Raw genomic sequence first — 19,884 nt, forward strand, 5'->3', positions numbered from 1 at the left:
CAATTTACCAGACCGGGTTGCAGAGTAGATCTTGTTTATAATACGGTTAGTAGATCAACGTTGCAGTTTATCACTTTGCCAGGTGTTCGTTTCTTCTTTACCTTCTGTCAACTACCCACAATCAATTACGAATTCAAAATTTTGGAATAAGAACCTGAACCAACAAGTGTTCCAAAAAGAAGCTCGAGACATTTGTGAATCACCGAGGCACTGTAAAAAAAAAATGGGTTTCCTTTTTATAATTAAACCAAAAAACCTGGCATCCATCAGGTTATCCAGCATATTACAGCATGGCACTTCAATCAGGTTTCTTTGAATACGGAACCGAAATTTCACTTGTCGAACCAGGGAAGCATGTCAGAATCTTCAAAAGGATTGCGGCGCCCAGCCGAGGTGGCCAAGCTGGTTCTGCTGAAATGCTCCAACTTGACTGCCAGGCCCCATGGCCGCCATGTCAAGGCCCAGATTTCCTGGGGCTCCTGGCTGATGTACCATGGCCTGTGGGTTCTGCACCATGGTCACCGATGTTGGGTGCAGTGCATGCGGAAAGCCCGGGTACTGCAACTGAGCAGGATGGGGAGGAGCTGGACTGAAAGAAGGGTGACCATTGTGGGGTGGCAGGTATGCTGCATGGGGGGAAACTGGCTGTCCCACTATATTGTAGAACTGTGCCGGTGGCATATTGGGAATCTCTCTCTGACCCTGAACCCATAGATCTGCTGCTTCAGCCTGACAAGCATGGGAAAGAAAAATGTTAGTCAACACAGCAGGAACAAAAAAGCCTAAAGAAATAGTTAACGGTCCAGAAAAGATTCCTTGCTACCTGTGGATTGGGTGCATAGAGACTGTTATCCTTGTATTTATTCATATTGGCATCCTCAATAGCACCTGTGCTGCTAATTACACCGTTACTGACAGGGTAACCGTTATGACTTGCATAGCCACCATATCCAGCAGGGGTTCCTTGAAACACTGGCTTATACTGATGGGACGACCCATATTTCATGCCATTCGCTGCTAGTTGTGGGGCTCCATTTGGCATCACCAGATAGCTACTGGCGTGTGGCAACTGAGGAAATGCAGGATTGCTTGAATAGTTCGGGACAACCATTGGAGACCCATACTGTGCTGAGTAAACATTGCGATATGGCAAGAAGTTTGGATACTGTGGCACTGGAAATTGTTGAGGATACATCTGGGGCACCGGTTGTTGAGCTGCTCCAGATGCAGGTAACTGATGGGCATTTGCAGGATGTAAGCCCATGGCCTGTCAACAAAATCTCACATAAGCCTGGGACAATGAATATGCACTAACAGAAAAACCTAGATACTATCATGATAGTTGCATGAGAATGTTAAGCCAACAGCCATGATGAATCCAACCTCTGAAAAGACATACTGGCCTGGAGTTCAAAAGTTCTAGGCAGGTTCTCAAATAACTATTCAAAACTAGATGCCATACAATCCATAAAACTGTTCATAACTATGTTTCATACAATACAAAATCCATTAATGACCAGCAAATATAAGCCTACAAGAGGAAGATACTCAATAGGTGACTGTATAAACGGAAGAGAAATCGTACCAAAATACAACCAAACAAAAACAAGTGGAGATATACAGCTTCCAGGATTGAAACATTCGCAAACAGATGGTTCAGAAAAATTTCTGTTTCTAAATATGAATCCGAGCAGCATATAACAGACACCAAGTGTATCAGCAGACAAGTGTGTCTATGTTACCTCAGATGTATAAGCTGTACTTTGTGCTGTTTGACCATCAACAAATTTTGTGATAAATGGCATCACATATCTAGAATCTGGCTCGTATGACTGGTACATCATGAAGGTGAAAGTGTCAGTTTAACATCGAAATTCAAAGGAATAGTACAGAGAAAGTAAAATGGAACATTGTCATCCGATTTAAAGCGAGTCACCTTAAAGTTCTGTATAGCTGGATTGTCCTGATGTTGGAATTGAGGCTGAGAATATGTGACCTTGCTTGTAATCATCTCATTTGTCCCGTACTCACCAACAACCCCAGGACTGGGAGCCTCCACACTCTCGGTCAATGATTGCTGATGTTCAGAAACTGAAATGATTGACTCTGGCTGTGGCAGTGGGCTGCAAGAACCAAGATGATCCATCTTGTCATTAGGAGCCACATCAGTGGATGTGATGGAGTTCAATGCTGTCTGACTGCTGGCAACAAACAAAAGCAAGTCCAATTCAATTTATTGATATAATAAGTTTAGAAAACAAAACAAGAAACTCAAGATAGAATCACCAAATGGAAACACTGGAGCGGCTACAGTCACCAGCTTGATCATGAAAAGGGAGCAAGATCCAAAACATTATGCTGCAGAATCACCTTGGAGAAGGATGATCATTCAAGTCTTCTGTAGTCACAACAGTATGGGATGCTGTTACCGATGCCTTTGGGTCAATTTCTGGTTCAAAAGTACCGAAGATGAGATGTGTTCTTTCAGAGTCTGGTACCCTGATGTGCTCAGGTATGATAACATGTTCATCTTGAGATGCATTAGCTTGTGAAAGCTTCTTAGATAAGCCAGCCAAATCTGCCTGGTTACAATCAACACTGGGAGGCACAACACTAACTTCATGATTGACACAGCTGGGGCTTACTGATTTGGGCTTCCACTCCAGATGTGGGCTAACTGCATACAAGTGAGAAGTACTTTTAAATTTCAATATGCTAGACAAAAGGGCTACCAAAGATGAAAAAGAGCACAGCCTTTTCTCCCAGGGAGTGCAGATAATAATTTCAACTTAGTTCAATGATGACAGTTTACTTGTTAGCACAAAAATTTTTCATTTGAAAGCTGGTAAAATGCCCAGCAAAACTACTGTATATGCTTTTCAGATATTGTAATCAGTTTCTAATCAACTTAGAACGATGTGGTACGAATGTACAAAAAGAGAAACTATGGGTCTAATGCAATGGGGAGCCGATTACGCACTTGTAAACTAAGTTAATGCTTTTTCTTATAAAAAAGCATTTTATCTTCTCTATGGCAGTATAAAACTTGCATGCATAATGTCTTAGGGAAAGTATGAGTAATAAGAGGTGAGATGCTAACCATAAGAAGCTACTTATTTATCAACAATCCTAACAAATCAAATTCCCACGGAAGTGCTAACCTTTCGTGTGACTAACATGGTGGGATGCCCTACCGCTCAACGGTACAGGCAAATTAAGACGGCCATTTCTCAAAGAGGCGCCAGGGAGTCCAGATTGGTGTTCATTCTGAGGATTATCCTTTTGTGCCGATGTCACTTTGGCTAAGCTGTTAGAAGTAGATGTGTTTGTTGCTGGACTGTCAGAAGGCCGTTGCCTAGCACCAACTACTCCAACTTCACGCTTTATAGCTCCAAAAGTTCCAGCTGATTTTGAACCAGGTGAGGGTACATGGATTGGATCTGATGAGGAACAGCAAAGTTCCCCACCAAAATTATTTTTCCCGGATGGCGGAGTGGCCACTCTGTTCTGGCTGCCCTTTCCTGAAACTGCATGAGAACCAACCACTGTTGCTTGCATCCCTTCTGATTGTTCCAACTTCCGGACACTAGAGGCTTGGGCAGCACTTTTGATACCTTTGTCAGCTTGAGCTGCTCCATGACCATTAACATTGGGAGTAACCAAATGGTGTTGTGCAGCTAGCTTTTCAGTTGAGCTTCAGAAACAGGACAATGACATATATGAACAGATGTGATACTGGTGAAAACGATGCAGCAAATTTCAGTGTAGATAAAAGAAATAAAGCAGCTATAGATCAGAAAGCAGAGAAGCCAATAATACTACAAAACATTTATCTGAACTAACACTAACGGAGAATAGAAATATGTTGTTAGACCTACTAAAACATGAGTAAAGGAGGCAAGCAATTTCAGAAGAAAAAAAAAGGGTCACATATCAGCCGTGTAAAACCCACAAATCAGTCAAATAACATCAAGATGAAAGAAAACACTGCATTAGAGACCACCTACAGCTACATCACCAGTTTGCGTTATGTTACTGCAGCTGCAAGTTCCAATTATCTGATTATCTTCAGATGATACAAATATTTTCTATTTGTGTGTACCACTCCAGTTCCATTTACATAAAAAAACAGAATACAAAGGGATTGATTGGCATACTCTACCTTTTATCTCCAACATTTGAAACAGTATGTTCATTGCTAGGATCCCTGTTATGAGATGCTTCTGGCAAAGTCTCAACAGCCTCTTTCTGTTTACTTCTGTTGTCCTTGACAATACGAAATTCCTGTGTGAATCCTGAAAATATCAGATGTTCAAAAGGTTAGAAGTAATATATTATGCTGAAATGCTAGATAGCAAATAATAATCATAATAATTTTCTATTTCACTGACTTAATAAAGCATATAGGCACTACCTACCAATCTATAAAATAAGAATGAAAGATGTAATGTTGCCTCAGAATATGTATCCATAACCATTATAAAAGCTATCAAATGTTACATAGGAGCGCCAAGAAACAACAGAATGCAAGAGCAAGAGCTTCACCATGACACCACATGCCCATGTAAGCAGGTATCCTCAAAGTTTTAAGTTCTTTTTCCCTAATAAGTTACTATTCAGGTACAGTCAAGTGGTTACGTACCATGCTGACTTTGAGAGTAGCCTCCTCTGCTAATGTTTCTATTGAAAACTCTTCCAGGTCTTGCCAACTCTGATTGCCTTTCTTTTTGCATCCTGAAAGAATTCACACCTTGCTGACTTGTGTTCTGCAACGGCAGAACAAACAAAGCATGAGAACAGATATGGTATCTACAGACAGTAGCTACAACACATATTGATGATATTTGACTAAAAGAACTCCTGAATATGCAATAACAATAATAAAACAGCAGCAATTGGAATAACAATATGCTTCTCTAAAAATATTGTACATGTGTATTTATTAGAAAATGTCATCAACCAGGCAACCAAATGCATCTTGAACATGAAATCCACTACATATAATCAATGATAAAAGTAACAAAAAATATTTAGCGCAACAGAATTCAAAAGAAGACATGCTTTTCTGTTGGTCAATTTACACCACGTGGTCTTTGAGAATCAACATCCAACTTTAGGAAATTTATGAAGCGCTTACAATTTTATTACAGAAATGGAGAAATAAAACAGCAGCATTTAGTCAGAAACAATAAAACTATATGTGAATGCTGCATAGGAGAACAAGTCTGAGCAAGAAATAAAACACATAATCATTCAGGTCTCCATCAACTGTGCAGATAATAACTCATTAAGAAGTATAAGAACCATACCTCTTTATTGCTGTCATGTCGCTTTGTGCCATTGCGAAAAGAATCTGCACAGAGCATGAACCCATAGTTAGAACTTGTGCAGTTCCAGAAATTGAATACGCTCGCAGTTGTGATATCCACCAAAAAAAGAACTAAAGGTAAAGGCTCAACATTGCACAGAGTTGATATCTAGACCTAGCATTCACCAATAGCACCGAGCTCTTCAATTCACTTTAAAACTTCCCACCTCCAGTGGCCCGCATAGCACAGGGCGTGAACAGGGAGGTGCAGTTTGTACCGAAGATCATCGCAAAATAAGTGTTAACGGTAGCAATTGCTACGTTAGGTTAATAGAAACCTTAATGCGTGAACCCACACGCGGATAGGGTCGGGGTGGGCGAATACCACCTAGATCAATATCGCGCTAGGGACAAGGAGAACTGAATCGAAGTAACCGAACGGACGATTAGGGCTCGATCGCTCATGGTAGGGGAGAACAAATAGGAGCGCGCAATCCGAAGGAGGCCAGGGCTCACCACTAATCCCGGAGTGGCCTCCTCTCGACGCCATTACAGGAGACGAGAGGAGGAGGAGGACGGCGGCGGGCGGGCGGGCGGGCGGGTGGCAAACTCGAGGCCGGCTGCGTGGTCCGGTGTTCGGCGGCGCAGGCGCGGGCGCGGGCAGATGGGGCGGCGCGAGGAGGGTTCGGCGGCGCGGCGGGGGCGAGGAGGGGTTTCCCCTTGGATGACGATGGCGATGGTGTGCGAGGTCGAGACTTTTGAGGGAAAGACAACAGAAAGAGGTGTAGTGGGCCGAGACTATGCTTGATGGGCCGCGGACACAGACGTCTCTACTAGGCCTAATGCGCAATTGGGCCACAAAAGACTCGGTGTTTATTTGCAGCGAGTGCTGCTTCATTCTTTCCCAATTACTATTTTGCCCTCGGTCAAAACTATACTACTCTCTCCCGAAAAAGAAGGGAAACATAGTACCTCTATCCTATAGAAAAAAGAACATAGTACATGGATTCTCTCTGCCTCTGGCTTAATCACGTGGCAGTCGTTAACATCGATGTTAGCTAACTGATTGTATACTCAGTTAACTAATTTCAAAATTAATTAAACGCGGAGAGGACAGTTACACTGATTAAACAAAAGGCACGGCTACAAAAGTCTCTGAGATTCTGCTCGCCCAAATAGCCTAGTACGGTGCTCACGAATAGCAAAATCCTAGGTTAATATGGACCAATTGGCCAGTCGAATCACGTGATGGTCATTAACTCAGACGTTAGTACTTGATAGTTTACTAAGAGCAACTCCAAGAGTATCCCAAAAAATTCTTCCCCAAAACTATGTATTGGGGGTTCTCCTAAAAAAAATTCCCTCAAAAACATATCAATCCACAGCAGATCGCTAATAAATTGCCCCCAATATTTCAAAACAGGCCACGTCATCGTATTGGGCCCATCAGAAGGGACGCGCGGGCGTGCGGGAATCAGGATTGGGGGAGGAATGCCAACGCTAAAATATACGCGGTGACAGGCTGTTTTTTAGCGTTGCTAAAAAATTGGGGAAGGTTTGGGTGGACTGTTGGAGTTCATTTTTTCTCCTTTTCTCCCTAAAAAGGATATTGGGGGTAAGATTAGCAGCCTTTTGGAGTTGCTCTAATCCGTCATTAACTCTTCATGACTTGGATGTGTAGCACAGCTAACACCGATCGTCGATTACAAGATTTCACAGCTAGCCAATTGAGTCTTGGATCGCGTCTTCGTTGCCGTCCTACCCTTCCCCACCCTGGCTGCAACCCTACTCGCTCAAATGGCCAAATCTCATTCCCATGCTCATGAACACTTGGACGGTACGATGAAATCGATAGATGATCGATGCTGCATGCGTACGCATATGGAGCTCCATCGTCACCATAGCTATGCACGCATGGCTGGCTAGGTCACCATCCGCTTCCTCGTCGTCGGCATCGTCGTGTTCTTCGTGGCGCACCCATTCGCGGCGCGCTTGTTCACCGCCGGCAACAAGACGGCCGCCGCCGTGGGTGAGTGCATTTGTTCTTCGTCCTTTTTTCTGTTCCTAAAAAAAAGGAAAAAGAAGAAGGTTGAATGCTCATCACTGATCAGCTGCTGTTGTTAGATCTGGCGCGGCATGCAATCGTACAGGCGCCGGCCAGTCCACCGAGGAGGAGCGGCCGGAACACCCACAGGCACGACGGCGACGGTACGTGTATAAATGTACGTATGCTAATTCATTCCAGTAATCCGCAAGTACTAATCGTGATTAATCTGGATTACTCAAATCAGGAGCAAGACCGCTGTGCGACGTGACGACCGATCCGCAGCACCAGATTTATTTGCCGGCTGGTCGGCGACGTGCGCGCCGTCGGCGCCACCAACACGGTGCTCTACCTTGCTCCGGCGGGCCAGAAGCAGCAGGCCAACGCGACGACGACGTGGCGCATCAAGGCCCAGAGCGGCCGGTACATCCGCGACAGCGAGCGGGTGACCTTCGAAGCCCGCGTCGTGTACCCGGCCGTGGTGTTCACGGTGAGCCGGCACCTCCGCAACCTGCGGCACAGCTTCGCCGACGTGCTGGTGCCGCTCTTCGCCACCGCGCGCGCGTTCGATCGCCAGGTGCAGCTGGTCGTCACCACCGTCGGCGGGCACGGTGGTTCGTCGCCAGGTTCGCGCCCGTGCTGGAGGCGTTGTCCGCGCACGACGTCGTTGACTTCGACTCGGACACGGAGGTGCGCTGCTACCCGTGGGCCATCGTCGGCCTCCGCGGCTGCGGCGACCTCGCCGTCGACGACGGGAACAATACCCTGCTCGACTTCCGCGCCTTCCTGCGGTCCGCCTTCTCGCTGCTGCCGGTGCCGGCGCCCATGGTGGCGGCGAAGCCGAGGCTGATGCTGGTGGACCGGCACAAGACGCGCAGGTTCGTGAACACGCCGGAGATCTGGTGACCGTGGAGCCGCGGCACAGCAGCGGCGAGGGCGCCGCCGCGGAGGAGCTCTCGGCGCTGGCCCGCCTCGCGGACTCGTGCGACGTGCTGGTGGGCGCGCACGGCGCGGGGCTGACGCACCTCCTGTTCCTCCGCTCCGGGTCCGTGGTCGTCGAGGTGGTCCCGTACGGCCTCGCCGGGGCGGCGTCCACGTACCGGGACTTCTTCGAGCGGCCGGCGCGGGCGCTGCGGCTCCGGTACGTCGGCTACGACTCTACGAGGTGGCCGCGGAGGAGAGCACGCTGCTGGAGAGGTACGGCGCGGCGCACCCGGTGATCAGCGACCCCGTGGGCGTGTACCGGCGCGGCGAGGCGGAGGGGAAGCCCTACGCGTTCAGGCACTACTGGAACGAGCAGGACATCCGGCTCAACGTCACCACCAGGTTCGGCGCTGTCCTGGCGAGGGGCGTCGGCACGTCGTCGCCCATCGGCGACGGCTCAAGTAGTGCGTGCCGGTCGAGGCCGTGGTATAGACAGTGTCCTATTGTTGTGCCACCGAAATGCCAAAGCCCTCGAATAGTCAAATGCGTTCCTTGTTTGTAGCATGTTTTAGCACGGCAATGACTGGATGGATCTTACTCCAAGATTCAAACTATTATAAGACCGTCTCCATTAGTATAAGTCAGCTGATAGCTCATAGTTAATGTTGGTCTCATATACATGGTAGGCTGGTTAGATCGTGTTATGAGGGAGAATTGTATTGAAAAGTGAGCGAGATTAGCTTTTCACTTCTTGCTAGTCTCGTACTTATCGCACTGTTTTAACTAGTAAAAAAATTGATTGAGCTAGCTCTAAGCTAGACTATTGGAGAGGCAATAACGCTTAATTTTTTAGAGGTGGTAGTGGTAGGCAACTAGGCATAGGCAACTAGAACATCATGTTTAGCCCCTATAGCTGCTTTGACATTTGCTGGAAACTTTAGAGGTAAGGATTTTTTTTTGTGTTCTTTCAATTTGGCTGTGATTTGGGAGCGATAGATTTGTCAAGAGCACATTCCCCAAACCACTTTATCACCTAAGCTCATTAGATTTGGATTTCTAAAAAAACTAATCATTTGGTACCCCTCAAAACATTGTGAGCGTCTATCGTCTGTACAATGTCACAAGCGCGCACACACTCAACCTTATGAATACACGCACGTAACCCTACCCATATGAGCACATCCGAAAGACTGAGCTGGCAGATACTCAAGATTGACGAAGTCACCACTGGTACCTCGCTATTACTTGGCACGTCGCCTACTATTAATAATTGCCATACGACCCTATGAAGATCACATGCATGTTGCTCAGCAGTGGTTCCTTGTCAAGTGGCCGAGCTGTATCTTGGCCTACCGCTATCGGTCTATCGGTACTTCACTGTAAAGAAAGTTGTGGAAAGCGGACATCCAACCACTAATGGATGTAGTTGCGGACTAAAGTTGCTGACTTGAAAATCGGGTCTCCTGCTCCTCTGGAGGGCGGCTTACCTTAACGAACACGAATCTCACCTTGATCACGGTCTTCACTATGTCGATCCTCTTACCAGGGTGGGCTATCAAGGCGATCGGCAAGCTTCCTTAGGCATTTCTGTGGCGGGGCTCAGAAGTTGTGTTGGACGGACATTGTCTAGTGACATGGCCACGAGTTTGTAAACCTCCGGAGCTTGGCGGCTTAGGTCAGTTCAACCTCAAGATTCTAGGTTGGGGCTTGCCAACTCGCTGGGCATGGCTCAAACATATTTTAATTTTTCTAGATATATGGTATATCTAGATGCATAGTATAAATTACGTACCAAAAAAATCAAAACGAATTGTAACTTACGACATAAGGAGTACATAACATAACCGTGGTGTGACTTGCCAGCAACAAATGAAAAGGAGATGGTCGCTATGTTTGACCCTTCACTTATGTTGTTGTGAATCGTCATTACTATTTTGGATGGACTGTTGGTTTGATGGTTGTTCGGTTGCACAAGTGGCACCAAACACTATGCAAGCTATTAGATGGGTTCGGGATATAGGGGCTCTCACGGTGCAAGTACTAGCAGAGCATTTAAGATTGTAGGACCAAATGCAGGAAATCTATCCATCTCACTCCAAACACCGTTGGCCACTTTTGTGCATATTGCAAATTGCCTACTAGCATAGTACTATCTCCATTTCAAATTATAAGTTATTCCAACTTTCTTGACAAGTCAAACTATTTTATGTTTGATCAAAATTATAGAAAGGATCACAAAAGTGTACGGGGCGTGGACTGGAAGGCTGCAGCGGTCGAGCGGACCGCGGATGAAGGTGTCGACCGTAGAGGACGGTAGGCTCGGGTGGAACGGGAAGAAAAGGTAAGGATGAGAATGAATAACACGGGAGCCGTTTGATCGCAATCTAACAGCCAATACCAGTGACTGACGGAAAACCAAAAAATCAATTGACTGGCAAGGAGACACGTCCAAAAAAAAGTTACTCATTCTTTTATCTGTATGCGAGCATAAATTAACTTTGGTTTTGGTTGAAGAAGTCGACCAATAGAGTCCATGTACTACAAGTAAGGACTCCAGATGGGAGGAACCATTCCCACTGAACTCAAGCTTTTTTTTCTTATTGAATATGCAAAAGAGTTGTGCATCTTTGTATTAAGAAAGGAGTACCAACGTTACAACAATGTGCAATGGAAGCATGTGCTGAGAAATTAAGGTGCTATTACAAAACAAAACAACCAGAGGATTGGAGGGAGGGAAACACAACTAATCCTGAGCCAACTTACTCGCTAAAGAGGCAAAACCCAGGTTTTTTTCTCCCGCCATGATCCAAAGTTGGCCCTCCATCTTGATCTGCATGAGCAGCTGGCCGATCTGCATATGCTCTCCGCGGAAAATATGTGCGTTGTGCTACTTCCAAATCCTTCATGTTTTTTTCTAAGACGTGCATAGCATGTTTTTCATTAAGAAGAAGAGAGAGTTACAACGATGCAAAAGACCCCAAATCACAGAGTTACAAATTACAAAAACTACCACTTGCGACCAGCAATAGAGATACAACAATAGAAAAAGAGGCTACAACACCACCACCACACCCAACATGACCTAAGATGACTCAAACCTGCAGGAGATAAGGACACCATGAACACAAGCACATCACCGATTGCCTAACAACCCGGAGCCAGCGAAGGTAGAGCGAGAATGTCATGATGATGCCTCCAAGGGGGAAGCGACGTCGACGCCGCCATCGTCCGTCTGTCCATGGAGGAGCAAACTAAGTCTTCACCTGGCAAAACCAAATGGATTTGGTGGTCGCAACAACGCTCCCAGCGAGGTGAGCTACATTAAGGAACGCAACCGTTGTTGGCACCAACGAATGTTGGGCAAAGCTTTCGCTCAGGTTCCCAAAACCAACTCCACGCAGCAAACCACCAAGGGTTGGATGAAAGCCAAATCGATGGGATGGCCACGAGCAATCCACGACGATGACTATGGGGAACATCCGCAGGCCAGCGACCGCCATCACGACGACCCAAAGACGACCAAAGCGATCGCGATGACCAAATTAAAAGACAATCATGGGGGAGAAGGGTAGAGCTGATGCCCTCCCTCCTTCCAGCAACACTTGACGGTGACGTTTGGGGACGACCCGTTGAAGCGGCAACCCGAACACCATGGAGAGGATGAAGACCCATCCTCCCAATCCTACCAGCGAAGAAGATGGCTGGAGGGGGCATGGCCCCATGAGTGACAACCGGGAGCAACCCAAGAGCGAGCGCCACTGCCGTAGGGTGGAACGAGAGGGGAGCGAGGGAGATGACCAAGAGGCAGTAGGGAAGAATGACTACGGGGCCACTGGAGCACCCTTGGGCGATTTGGTAACCGGCGGCCCAAAGCTGCCCATGCCACTGGAGGAAGAGCGGGGGTGTGGGGTGCGGTAGCCGAGGGGGAGAGGTAGAGAGGGAGAAAAAAGGAGCGACCTTGGGCCACGTCGATGCCACTGGATCATGGATCCTGCATCGGTGAGAGGGATCTGGTGACCGGCGGGCCAGGAGACCGCCACCACTAGTCGGCACGCAGTCCTCCAAGCCGCAGGCGTCGGGCGCTGTTCCCCATCGCCCCACCATAGGAGCGCAAGGGGACAAGGGTGTTGATGGCAGAGGCGGCCACAAGAGGGTGAGACCGCGGGCCGGGTCGCAGCAAGAGCGTGGCGGCCCCGACCTGCTAGTGCGTGCACGCACGGCGATGCCAACCGCAACCTGCCCGTCGCAGGCGCCTATGCTAGGGCGTCCACCGCAGATGTGCTGGCGAAGGGGCGGAGGTCTGCCACCAAGCACGGAGGAGACGAATCCCGACCATGAGAGCGCAGATCCAAGGCCAGGGCAGGTGGATCCAGCGGGGAGGGCCTCAGCACTACCTTGGTGGCGGCTAGGGTTAGGGCAAGCGGAGAGCGACCTTGGCGCGGTGGGGTTGAAGGGAGGAGAGGGAGAGGGAAGGGGATAAGGGAGGGGCGTGCGCAGCTGCCGGCTTCGACGCCACTACCAGGCGGCCTGGGCGAGCCTCTAGCGGCGCGGGATAGGAGCCCCCGAGTCGCCCTCGGGAGAGAGCGACACGAGGGCCAAACCCTTCATGTGACGAGAGCAAAGAGTAGATCGAATCCTTTCTTCTCCGATTGCCACAAGCATCTCACTTGTCTCTACCAATCCTCCATCGCAGGGGTGAACCTAGGAAATGGTTGGGAGGGAGGCTGATCCTAGCTTATGAGGAGCTCAAGTGTTTTTCATCTTTAGTTTTTGCATAATTTTGCTTGGAGCTCTGTTGATTTTTAGACCATGGACCCAGGCTGCAGCCCGGGTCCTGGATCTGCCACTGCTCCATCGTGTCGTGCTCATGGTGGGATGGAAACCGGCGACCCAAAGCAGCAATGATCGTTGCCTAAACCGGAATCCCTCTGCAGTCAAGTTCATGAACGTATGTCTGCAGTCACATTTCATCATCCTGCCTTGTGAATTCGAAAGAGCAATGCGTGAACAGGTGATTACTTGTTTCCGGCTCCTGATCGCAAATATCTCGGTTCATGCACACTTCATCGCAGACAGCACCAGCAGCGCATGTGGTCGCACCGACGCCGCCATGGACGCATCCCTCGCTGCTCGCGCCGCACCTGTTCGAGTACATGCTGACCTCCGAGGCTCCTTGGTCGCTCCACCGGCGGCTGAGCTCGGGCAGGTGCCTAGGGTCGCCGCTCCTGAATGGCTTGAGACTTGACCTATTAACAAATCGGCTCTCTTTCCGTAAAGATTGATGATATGGCTGAAATCATCGGAAGCATTTACCTGCTCGAGAGGCATGGCCCGTGCGTGTTCTATGTGATGGCGCGAGGAGCACTAGTTCATTGGGTCACTGTAATAATCTTGCAAATATTCTAAGACACTTCTTGTATTTTTTTTTTATAAAGACGACACTTCTAGTTAGGACTTAGGATTACCATGAGAGACAAGCAAGTACCTGAGTCATTTGTTCTTCCTGTACGACTCCAATATTATCTACATTAATGGTGGATCAGCCGATCAGGTAATGGTGTTTTGTGAAACATTATCTGCTCAGGATATTTGCAACAAGGTCTGATGGATGCCACTATACCACAATCCCTCTATACCGATTGCATTGGCGTCGGTATAAGCCTATGTACCGACCCACCATCGGTCGGTATATAGTTATACCGACTCCTCATAGCAGTCACTGTAAGTGGTGTACCAACCGATATCGCTATATCGACATGCTCCCTGGAGATGCATATACACCGAGTGATAGTGGGTTACAGGTTTTTACCGGCCAACAGTTTAAAGATATAAATTTCTATACCGACTAACAATCCAATGCTAATCATTCATATGAACCTAGAAAATTATATATATAATAATAACCTCACACTAACCGTCCAATATCAATCTTTTGAACATTACATATGAAACAGTTAGCTAGACAGAGCTCATAGATTTGAAGCTAACAGACATCAAACACACAAGTGAACATATATAACTTAGTTTTCATTGAAGACAACAGCATTTGTCTTGCCACTAAGTTCAGTCAACCTCATATATTTGGCTTGTCACAGCTCACAGTTCAAGCAAACAGCCACATTAAAAAAAGAAGAGAGGCAGCCAACCTAGACCAAATCAGTCTCTACACAGCTATAAGTTTGGCTTGTCACAACACACATGTGATGTTTGTCACAACACACATGTGATGTTTGGCTACACAATTACGCAAACTCATCACATGACACAACAAAAATGTCTCAAATCTGTCCAAAACAAAATAGCATCGGCGAGCACTGATCCGCTTGCCACCGACAAACTTTGTAAACTTTGACATTCAAAAATGTTTTGAACAAACCATTGTTTTCAGTTCTTTCCAAATACATCTTTCTTGGACTATATTAGAGAGGTACTACTCTGCTTGGAAAAGAATGTTTATTTTTAAAGAGGCAACCGACAAGATTTGCCGCACATATATTGACAGAGAAGGAACAACTTACAAATCTTTGAAAAAGGAATAACTTACAACAAGATAAACAGACAAGACAAGCCACCATAACAGGGCACGACTAACCGACAAATCCACTACTGCAATGACAGCGAAACCACTGCTGCAATGGCCTGATTATCATGGATCTGCTCCCTGACATTTTTAGGGAGTTTCCCTATACTGCTTGTTACATATAAATACTTGAAGTTTGTTTTACATGTAGATACTCGAAGTTTACGTGTACATTTGAACATATCCGTTTGAGCTCCTCCACAAGCGGATGGCGAGGCATGGAAGGGGAAGTCATCAAATAAAGAGGAAGTCATGAAATAAAGCGACAATGTTTCTGTTCCGGCACACAGCACACTACACTTGCCATGCACCACATCACACCCAAGGCGAAACGACCAGACCGAAACATAACGTGCTAACAAAAGCTCATCATCAATTAGACAATTACAGAGAATGATTGGTTAGCTTTAAAATCATGTCGAGTTTTGCCGATTAAATGCTAGTAGGTCCAACTACCGTTTCTGGTGGTTGCTCCATCAATCAGGATTGTGTGCGGAGGCTGTAGGAGATAGAACGTAAAGGCTGTGTCCATATTTTCGAGTGCATGGCCGACCATCCTACTCATCCTTATCATGTCTCATAGCAATATTTTAAGGAACAACGAGGGGCCAGCGGCCCACCTGAACTTCTTCTCATTGCAACGAAAGGGAGGGACGAACCCAAGTACAGCAAGCAAATAAGCATACAAAAGGAAGGCGGAAAGCTAGAGTTAATTTACATTTGCCAAGGAGCGGCACCAGGACGATAAGGCTCCTGAAAGGGAGATGAGTTTATCCCATAACACTCATCAGTCCTTATAAATATGATAGCAGGACCTGAATGTAAGTCGTGCAGAGCCAGAGCCGTGCGTGTTGGCCAATTGGGAGGTAGAGACGACGCAGAACAATGGAGGCCGCTGCCGCCAAGCTCGTCATCAGGGAGAAGATCACGGGCGCCACCGCGGCCGTGTTCGCGGGCTCCGTCGAGATCCCCGAGAAGTTCATCAGGACCACGGAGGTCCAGGAAGCCGGTGCCGTCGTCAGCGAGGACGAGGTGTTCGAGCTACCGGTGGTAGACATGGCAAAGCTTCTTGATCCGGAGCTGTCGGCGTCAGAGACGGCAAAGCTTGGCTCCGCGTGCAGAGACTGGGGTTTCTTTCAGGTTAGGACGATCCTACATATACATGTATCCAGAATATAGATGAAATCCTTCCTTTTCTTTCTGCCAGCTAACACACCATGGGGTAGACGAAGCCGCGATGCAGCAGATGAAGGACAGCGCCGCGCAGTTCTTCGGCCTGCCACTGGAGAGCAAGAACTCGGTTGCAGTACGAGATGGTGGTTTCCAAGGATTTGGCCACCATGTGAACGCGTCTTCAGGCGATAAGATAGACTGGGCGGAGAACATGTTCCTCTTCACGGAGCCAGTCCAAGACAGGGACATGGACTTGTGGCCTGCGAACCCACCCACATTCAGGTGTGTCAATTTTCTTTTCCGGTTGTTCTGATTAGATTTAATTCATGGCATTGATCGATTCTCGTCGACCTGCTCCCTCGATCCTAGGCATGCCCTCGACAGCTACTCCGTCGAGATCAGCAACCTTGCAAGGCGCCTGCTGGGATTCATGGCAACTGATCTTGGAGTCAGTCAAGAGGCGCTCCAAGGGGCTTTCTTCGGCGGCGGCGACGCAGACGACGACACCGGGAGGCAGCCGAAGCAGCAGTGCACGGCCATGCACTACTACCCTCCGTGCCGTCACCCGGAGAAGGTGCTGGGCTCACTGCCACACACCGACACCCTGGGCCTGACCGTGCTGATGCAGGTCGACGACACGCCGGGCCTGCAGATCAAGAGGGGCGGCCGGTGGATCCCCCTGCGGCAACTGCTGGGCGCCGTTGTCGTCATCGTCGGCGACATCCTCGACGTCCTCACCAACGGCACCTACGTCAGCGTCGAGCACAGGGTGGTCCCGGACGCCGAGAGAGGCCGGACCAGCGTGGTGATGTTCCACGAAGCCTCGGTTCAAGGGTTCGTGACGCCGCTCCCGGAGCTCCTCACCGGAGGCGAGGCACGGCCACGCTATAGATCCATCGGAATACTGGAGTACAGAAAGGGCAGTAGCAGAGCACTGGCGCAAGGGAGACGGTTCGTGGACACCCTCAGAATGTAAAGAACCGCGCAGCAACTTCGATTGCTGTCCTGAATCCTGATCGAGATGAACGTACGTACCTCCCGTGCCCCTATATATGTGTACCGAAATAAAGAATCCTTATAATTTGTGCAATGCAATATATGCATGAACCCTCATTTTTAGATTCCATTTACCTTCATACTACCTTCTAAACTTTGACGTTGATATATGTTCAAATCGGTGGATATTTGTCGTACTATGTGAGTTTGCATTGCTTGACTGAATTTTTTTAGATCCGACACTTTGTGACCGCATACAACAAATTTTCATAATATTCTCAGCACAAGCACTGATCATCAATATAATAATATTAAGCAAAAGAGCACACAAATAAGATAAAGTAATCATATGCAAGTCTACTACTATTATTATTATTATTTCTTCATCCACTCTTAGTGAAAATGTCAAAAGAATGACCTCCAGTGTTCTTCTTACTAGATGTATTGTCTCCCGCGTGTTCTTATATTGCAACAGTGCCCAAAATTATAGGCAATAACTTTTCCAAAAGTAGTATCTGCATAAAGAAAGTGAATCTTTTTTTCTTGAAAATCAAATCATTACGAGTACACCAAATTGCCCACATTAAAGCTGCGAACCCACTCACATTCAGGTGTGTCAATTTTCTTCAATCGTTCCGATTAGATTTATTAATTGGTGGCCTGATTATAATCGATTTGCTCCCCGATGCCCTCCTACTCCTAGTCATGGAGTTCGACAGCTACTCCATCGAGATCAGCAACCTTGCAAGGCACCTGCTGGGATTCATGGCAACTGACCTTGGAGTCAGTTAAGAGGCGCTGCGAGGTATCTTCTTTGGCGGCGGCGACCAAGACAATGACGACACCAAGGGGCAGATCGTATCCATGCACCACTACCCTCCGTGCTGGCATCGGGACAAGGTGGTGGGCATCACGCCGCACACCGACACCATGGGCTGCCTGACCTGCAAATCAAGAGGGGTGGCAGGTGGTTCCCGTGCATCCGCTGCCGGGTGCCCTGGTCGTCAACGTCGGCGACGTCCTCACCAACGGCGCCTACGCCAGCGTCAAGCACATGGTGGTCCTCGACGCCGAGAGGAGCCGCACCACCGTGGCGATGTTCCACGACGCTTGTGTTGGAGGCCTGGTGACGCCGCTACCGGAGCTCCTCAGGGGATGCGACACACGGCCACGCTATAGGTACATCAGGAAACTCGAGTACAGAAATGGCAGCACTGGAGCACTGGCCCAAAGGAGACGGTATGTGGACGGCTTTTTTAGGTACAGACGCACACAGCTACACACATCAAACTCACACCGCACGAACACACATACGTGCGTGTCCATATATACACACACTAGAGAAGAGATTGGAGAGGTAACGTTGCGCGGGAAAGCACAGTACTACTCAACACGCACGCTTGTGTCGAGAAAAAAAATCCTGAAAAACTCGAAGGAATTCGTCCCACTTCGATCAAACCCACGACCTCGTTTGGAGGCTGGCGCTACTGAGGCCAGTTTGCAAGGTACGTGGACATCCTGATGATATAGCTAGAAAGCTATCGATGACTCCTAGTCCAAGAGCAATTTCGGACAAATGAATGGTGTGCTTATTCAAGTTCAGTGCAGCGCATGGTATACCTCCCATTCCAATATCTCAATCTAATAATAAATAATAACATATATATTATAATATAAAGTACGGAAGAAATCCTTCACACCTTCTGCCAGCTTCTTTTTGGTACGTTGTTTTCTCCGTATGCGATGAGAAACTTTGATTCTTGCCGGAGAAGTCGACCAATAGAGTCCATGTACTGCATACAAGGACTCCATGACCCTAGGACCCTATTTGGTACAGCGTGTGGGTGGAAGCTCTTCTCGAACAAGCTGTATAAATATGGAAACAACACTTTGATGAGAAGCAGGTATGATCCAGCTTTTGCATTTCAATATAAATAGAAGTGACGAGGGAGAAGTGCAGCCAGAGGAAGACACAAAAAACGCACTATTTGCCTGCTAATTTTAGCTTATTTTGGCCATAAGTAGGATTTAAGCTGTTCGGTACAACACACAAGGAAAAAAAATTCAAATATGAGACGGGAAGAGAAATCGGATAATTAAAAATAATCGAATCTCAGCGCACAATAGCCCTATCGCCGGAGGAGGTAGAAGAACATGTCCCGTAAAGATGCCGCTGGGATGACAAAGGGCATCACGATAAGCGCAACGGTGCTAATAATGAACACAGAGACGAAAAGCGCCAGCAAAGAGGATGGCCATGAGCCCCGCTTGGGAACTGCTGCTGCGGCTACTCATTTATGCCCTTTGGCCGGTTCGCTGCGCGGCTAAGTTCGCGCTGACGTCCTTCGACATTGCCTTCATGCTAGTGACATTTCAAAGATCAATGTCGAAAGCTGAAAGACCGTGTCGCTCTTCTAGCGACCCCCGTGACCCGGCGCTGCATGCCGCATGCGGCATGGAGCTCACGGCAGCAATGCTCAATGGGTAGTCTCCCCGCCACCTTGCAGTTGAGTTGGGGAAAAAACTCAAGGGATTTTGGATCTAGAGTTTTAGATTTCGAGAAAAATTTAGGTTTGGCTTTGGATTTGCGTCTCTAGTTTGGACGAGTTTCTCTATCCCTCTATTTATCGAGGAGGCGGCCACAATCATAGGTTGGGTAGCACCCTGAGGAAGATGTGAATTGTGAAGTTTTGCGGCATCATTTAGGTGGTGTTTGGATAGCAGGGGTTAAAGTTTAGGTCTGTCACATCGGATGTTCGGATGCTAATTAGGAGGACTAAACATGAGCTAATTATAAAACTAATAGCAGAACCTCTAGGCTAAATCGCGAGACGAATCTATTAAGCCTAATTAATCCAT

General features: G+C 47.7%; 3 protein-coding genes across 5 annotated transcripts; 2 read left to right on the top strand and 1 right to left on the bottom strand.

Annotated features, from left to right (window-relative positions):
• Window positions 1-213: 213 nt before the first annotated feature.
• LOC117839189 (uncharacterized) lies at window positions 214-5,935 on the bottom strand. Of its 2 annotated transcripts, none has more exons than XM_034719464.2 (10): window positions 5,825-5,935; window positions 5,310-5,353; window positions 4,643-4,766; window positions 4,163-4,295; window positions 3,162-3,694; window positions 2,371-2,677; window positions 1,937-2,198; window positions 1,743-1,832; window positions 824-1,267; window positions 214-729 (listed from the first exon to the last, which is right to left on the bottom strand). In XM_034719464.2, the coding sequence occupies exons 1-10, from the start codon at window positions 5,856-5,858 to the stop codon at window positions 367-369; spliced, it is 2,334 nt and encodes a 777-aa protein (XP_034575355.1). In that variant the 5' UTR covers window positions 5,859-5,935; the 3' UTR covers window positions 214-366. The 2 variants fall into 2 exon arrangements, with proteins under 2 accessions (XP_034575355.1, XP_034575354.1); XM_034719463.2 differs by having other exon boundaries at window positions 1,937-2,201.
• Window positions 5,936-6,038: 103 nt separating this feature from the next.
• LOC117835664 (alpha-1,3-arabinosyltransferase XAT3-like) lies at window positions 6,039-9,006 on the top strand. The gene is made up of 8 exons (XM_034715012.1): window positions 6,039-6,047; window positions 7,235-7,337; window positions 7,459-7,516; window positions 7,638-7,929; window positions 8,043-8,230; window positions 8,278-8,493; window positions 8,535-8,737; window positions 8,963-9,006. Exons 1-8 carry the CDS (start codon window positions 6,039-6,041, stop codon window positions 9,004-9,006), a joined length of 1,113 nt encoding a protein of 370 aa, XP_034570903.1.
• Window positions 9,007-15,506: 6,500 nt separating this feature from the next.
• LOC117838338 (protein SRG1) lies at window positions 15,507-18,627 on the top strand. Of its 2 annotated transcripts, XR_004636609.2 has the most exons (4): window positions 15,507-15,996; window positions 16,064-16,311; window positions 16,399-17,056; window positions 17,729-18,627. XR_004636609.2 is itself a non-coding variant. In XM_034718330.2 (3 exons), exons 1-3 carry the CDS (start codon window positions 15,742-15,744, stop codon window positions 17,003-17,005), a joined length of 1,110 nt encoding a protein of 369 aa, XP_034574221.1. In that variant the 5' UTR covers window positions 15,508-15,741; the 3' UTR covers window positions 17,006-17,153. The 2 variants fall into 2 exon arrangements, 1 of the variants encoding a protein (XP_034574221.1); XM_034718330.2 differs by lacking the exon at window positions 17,729-18,627 and having other exon boundaries at window positions 15,508-15,996; window positions 16,399-17,153.
• Window positions 18,628-19,884: the final 1,257 nt, after the last annotated feature.

The sequence above is a fragment of the Setaria viridis genome, chromosome 9, assembly GCF_005286985.2.
Source record: "Setaria viridis chromosome 9, Setaria_viridis_v4.0, whole genome shotgun sequence".
In the NCBI taxonomy this organism is placed as follows: domain Eukaryota; kingdom Viridiplantae; phylum Streptophyta; class Magnoliopsida; order Poales; family Poaceae; genus Setaria; species Setaria viridis.

What these genes read in the sequence shown, in the direction of transcription:
- LOC117839189 (XM_034719463.2), bottom strand. Translation starts at nt 5,858, where the DNA reads ATGGCGTCGAGAGGAGGCCACTCCGGGATTAGTG. An exon ending in TCAAATGTTGGAGATAAAAG is followed by an intron (nt 3,695 to 4,162) that starts GTAGAGTATGCC and finishes CTGTTTCTGAAG; the next exon opens with CTCAACTGAAAAGCTAGCTG. An exon ending in CCATGTTAGTCACACGAAAG is followed by an intron (nt 2,678 to 3,161) that starts GTTAGCACTTCC and finishes ACTTGTATGCAG; the next exon opens with TTAGCCCACATCTGGAGTGG.
- LOC117835664 (XM_034715012.1), top strand. An exon ending in CCACAGGCACGACGGCGACG is followed by an intron (nt 7,517 to 7,637) that starts GTACGTGTATAA and finishes ACCGATCCGCAG; the next exon opens with CACCAGATTTATTTGCCGGC. An exon ending in CGCGCGCGTTCGATCGCCAG is followed by an intron (nt 7,930 to 8,042) that starts GTGCAGCTGGTC and finishes TCGGACACGGAG; the next exon opens with GTGCGCTGCTACCCGTGGGC.
- LOC117838338 (XM_034718330.2), top strand. Translation starts at nt 15,742, where the DNA reads ATGGAGGCCGCTGCCGCCAAGCTCGTCATCAGGGAGAAGATCACGGGC. An exon ending in GAGACTGGGGTTTCTTTCAG is followed by an intron (nt 15,997 to 16,063) that starts GTTAGGACGATC and finishes TCTTTCTGCCAG; the next exon opens with CTAACACACCATGGGGTAGA. An exon ending in GCGAACCCACCCACATTCAG is followed by an intron (nt 16,312 to 16,398) that starts GTGTGTCAATTT and finishes CCTCGATCCTAG; the next exon opens with GCATGCCCTCGACAGCTACT.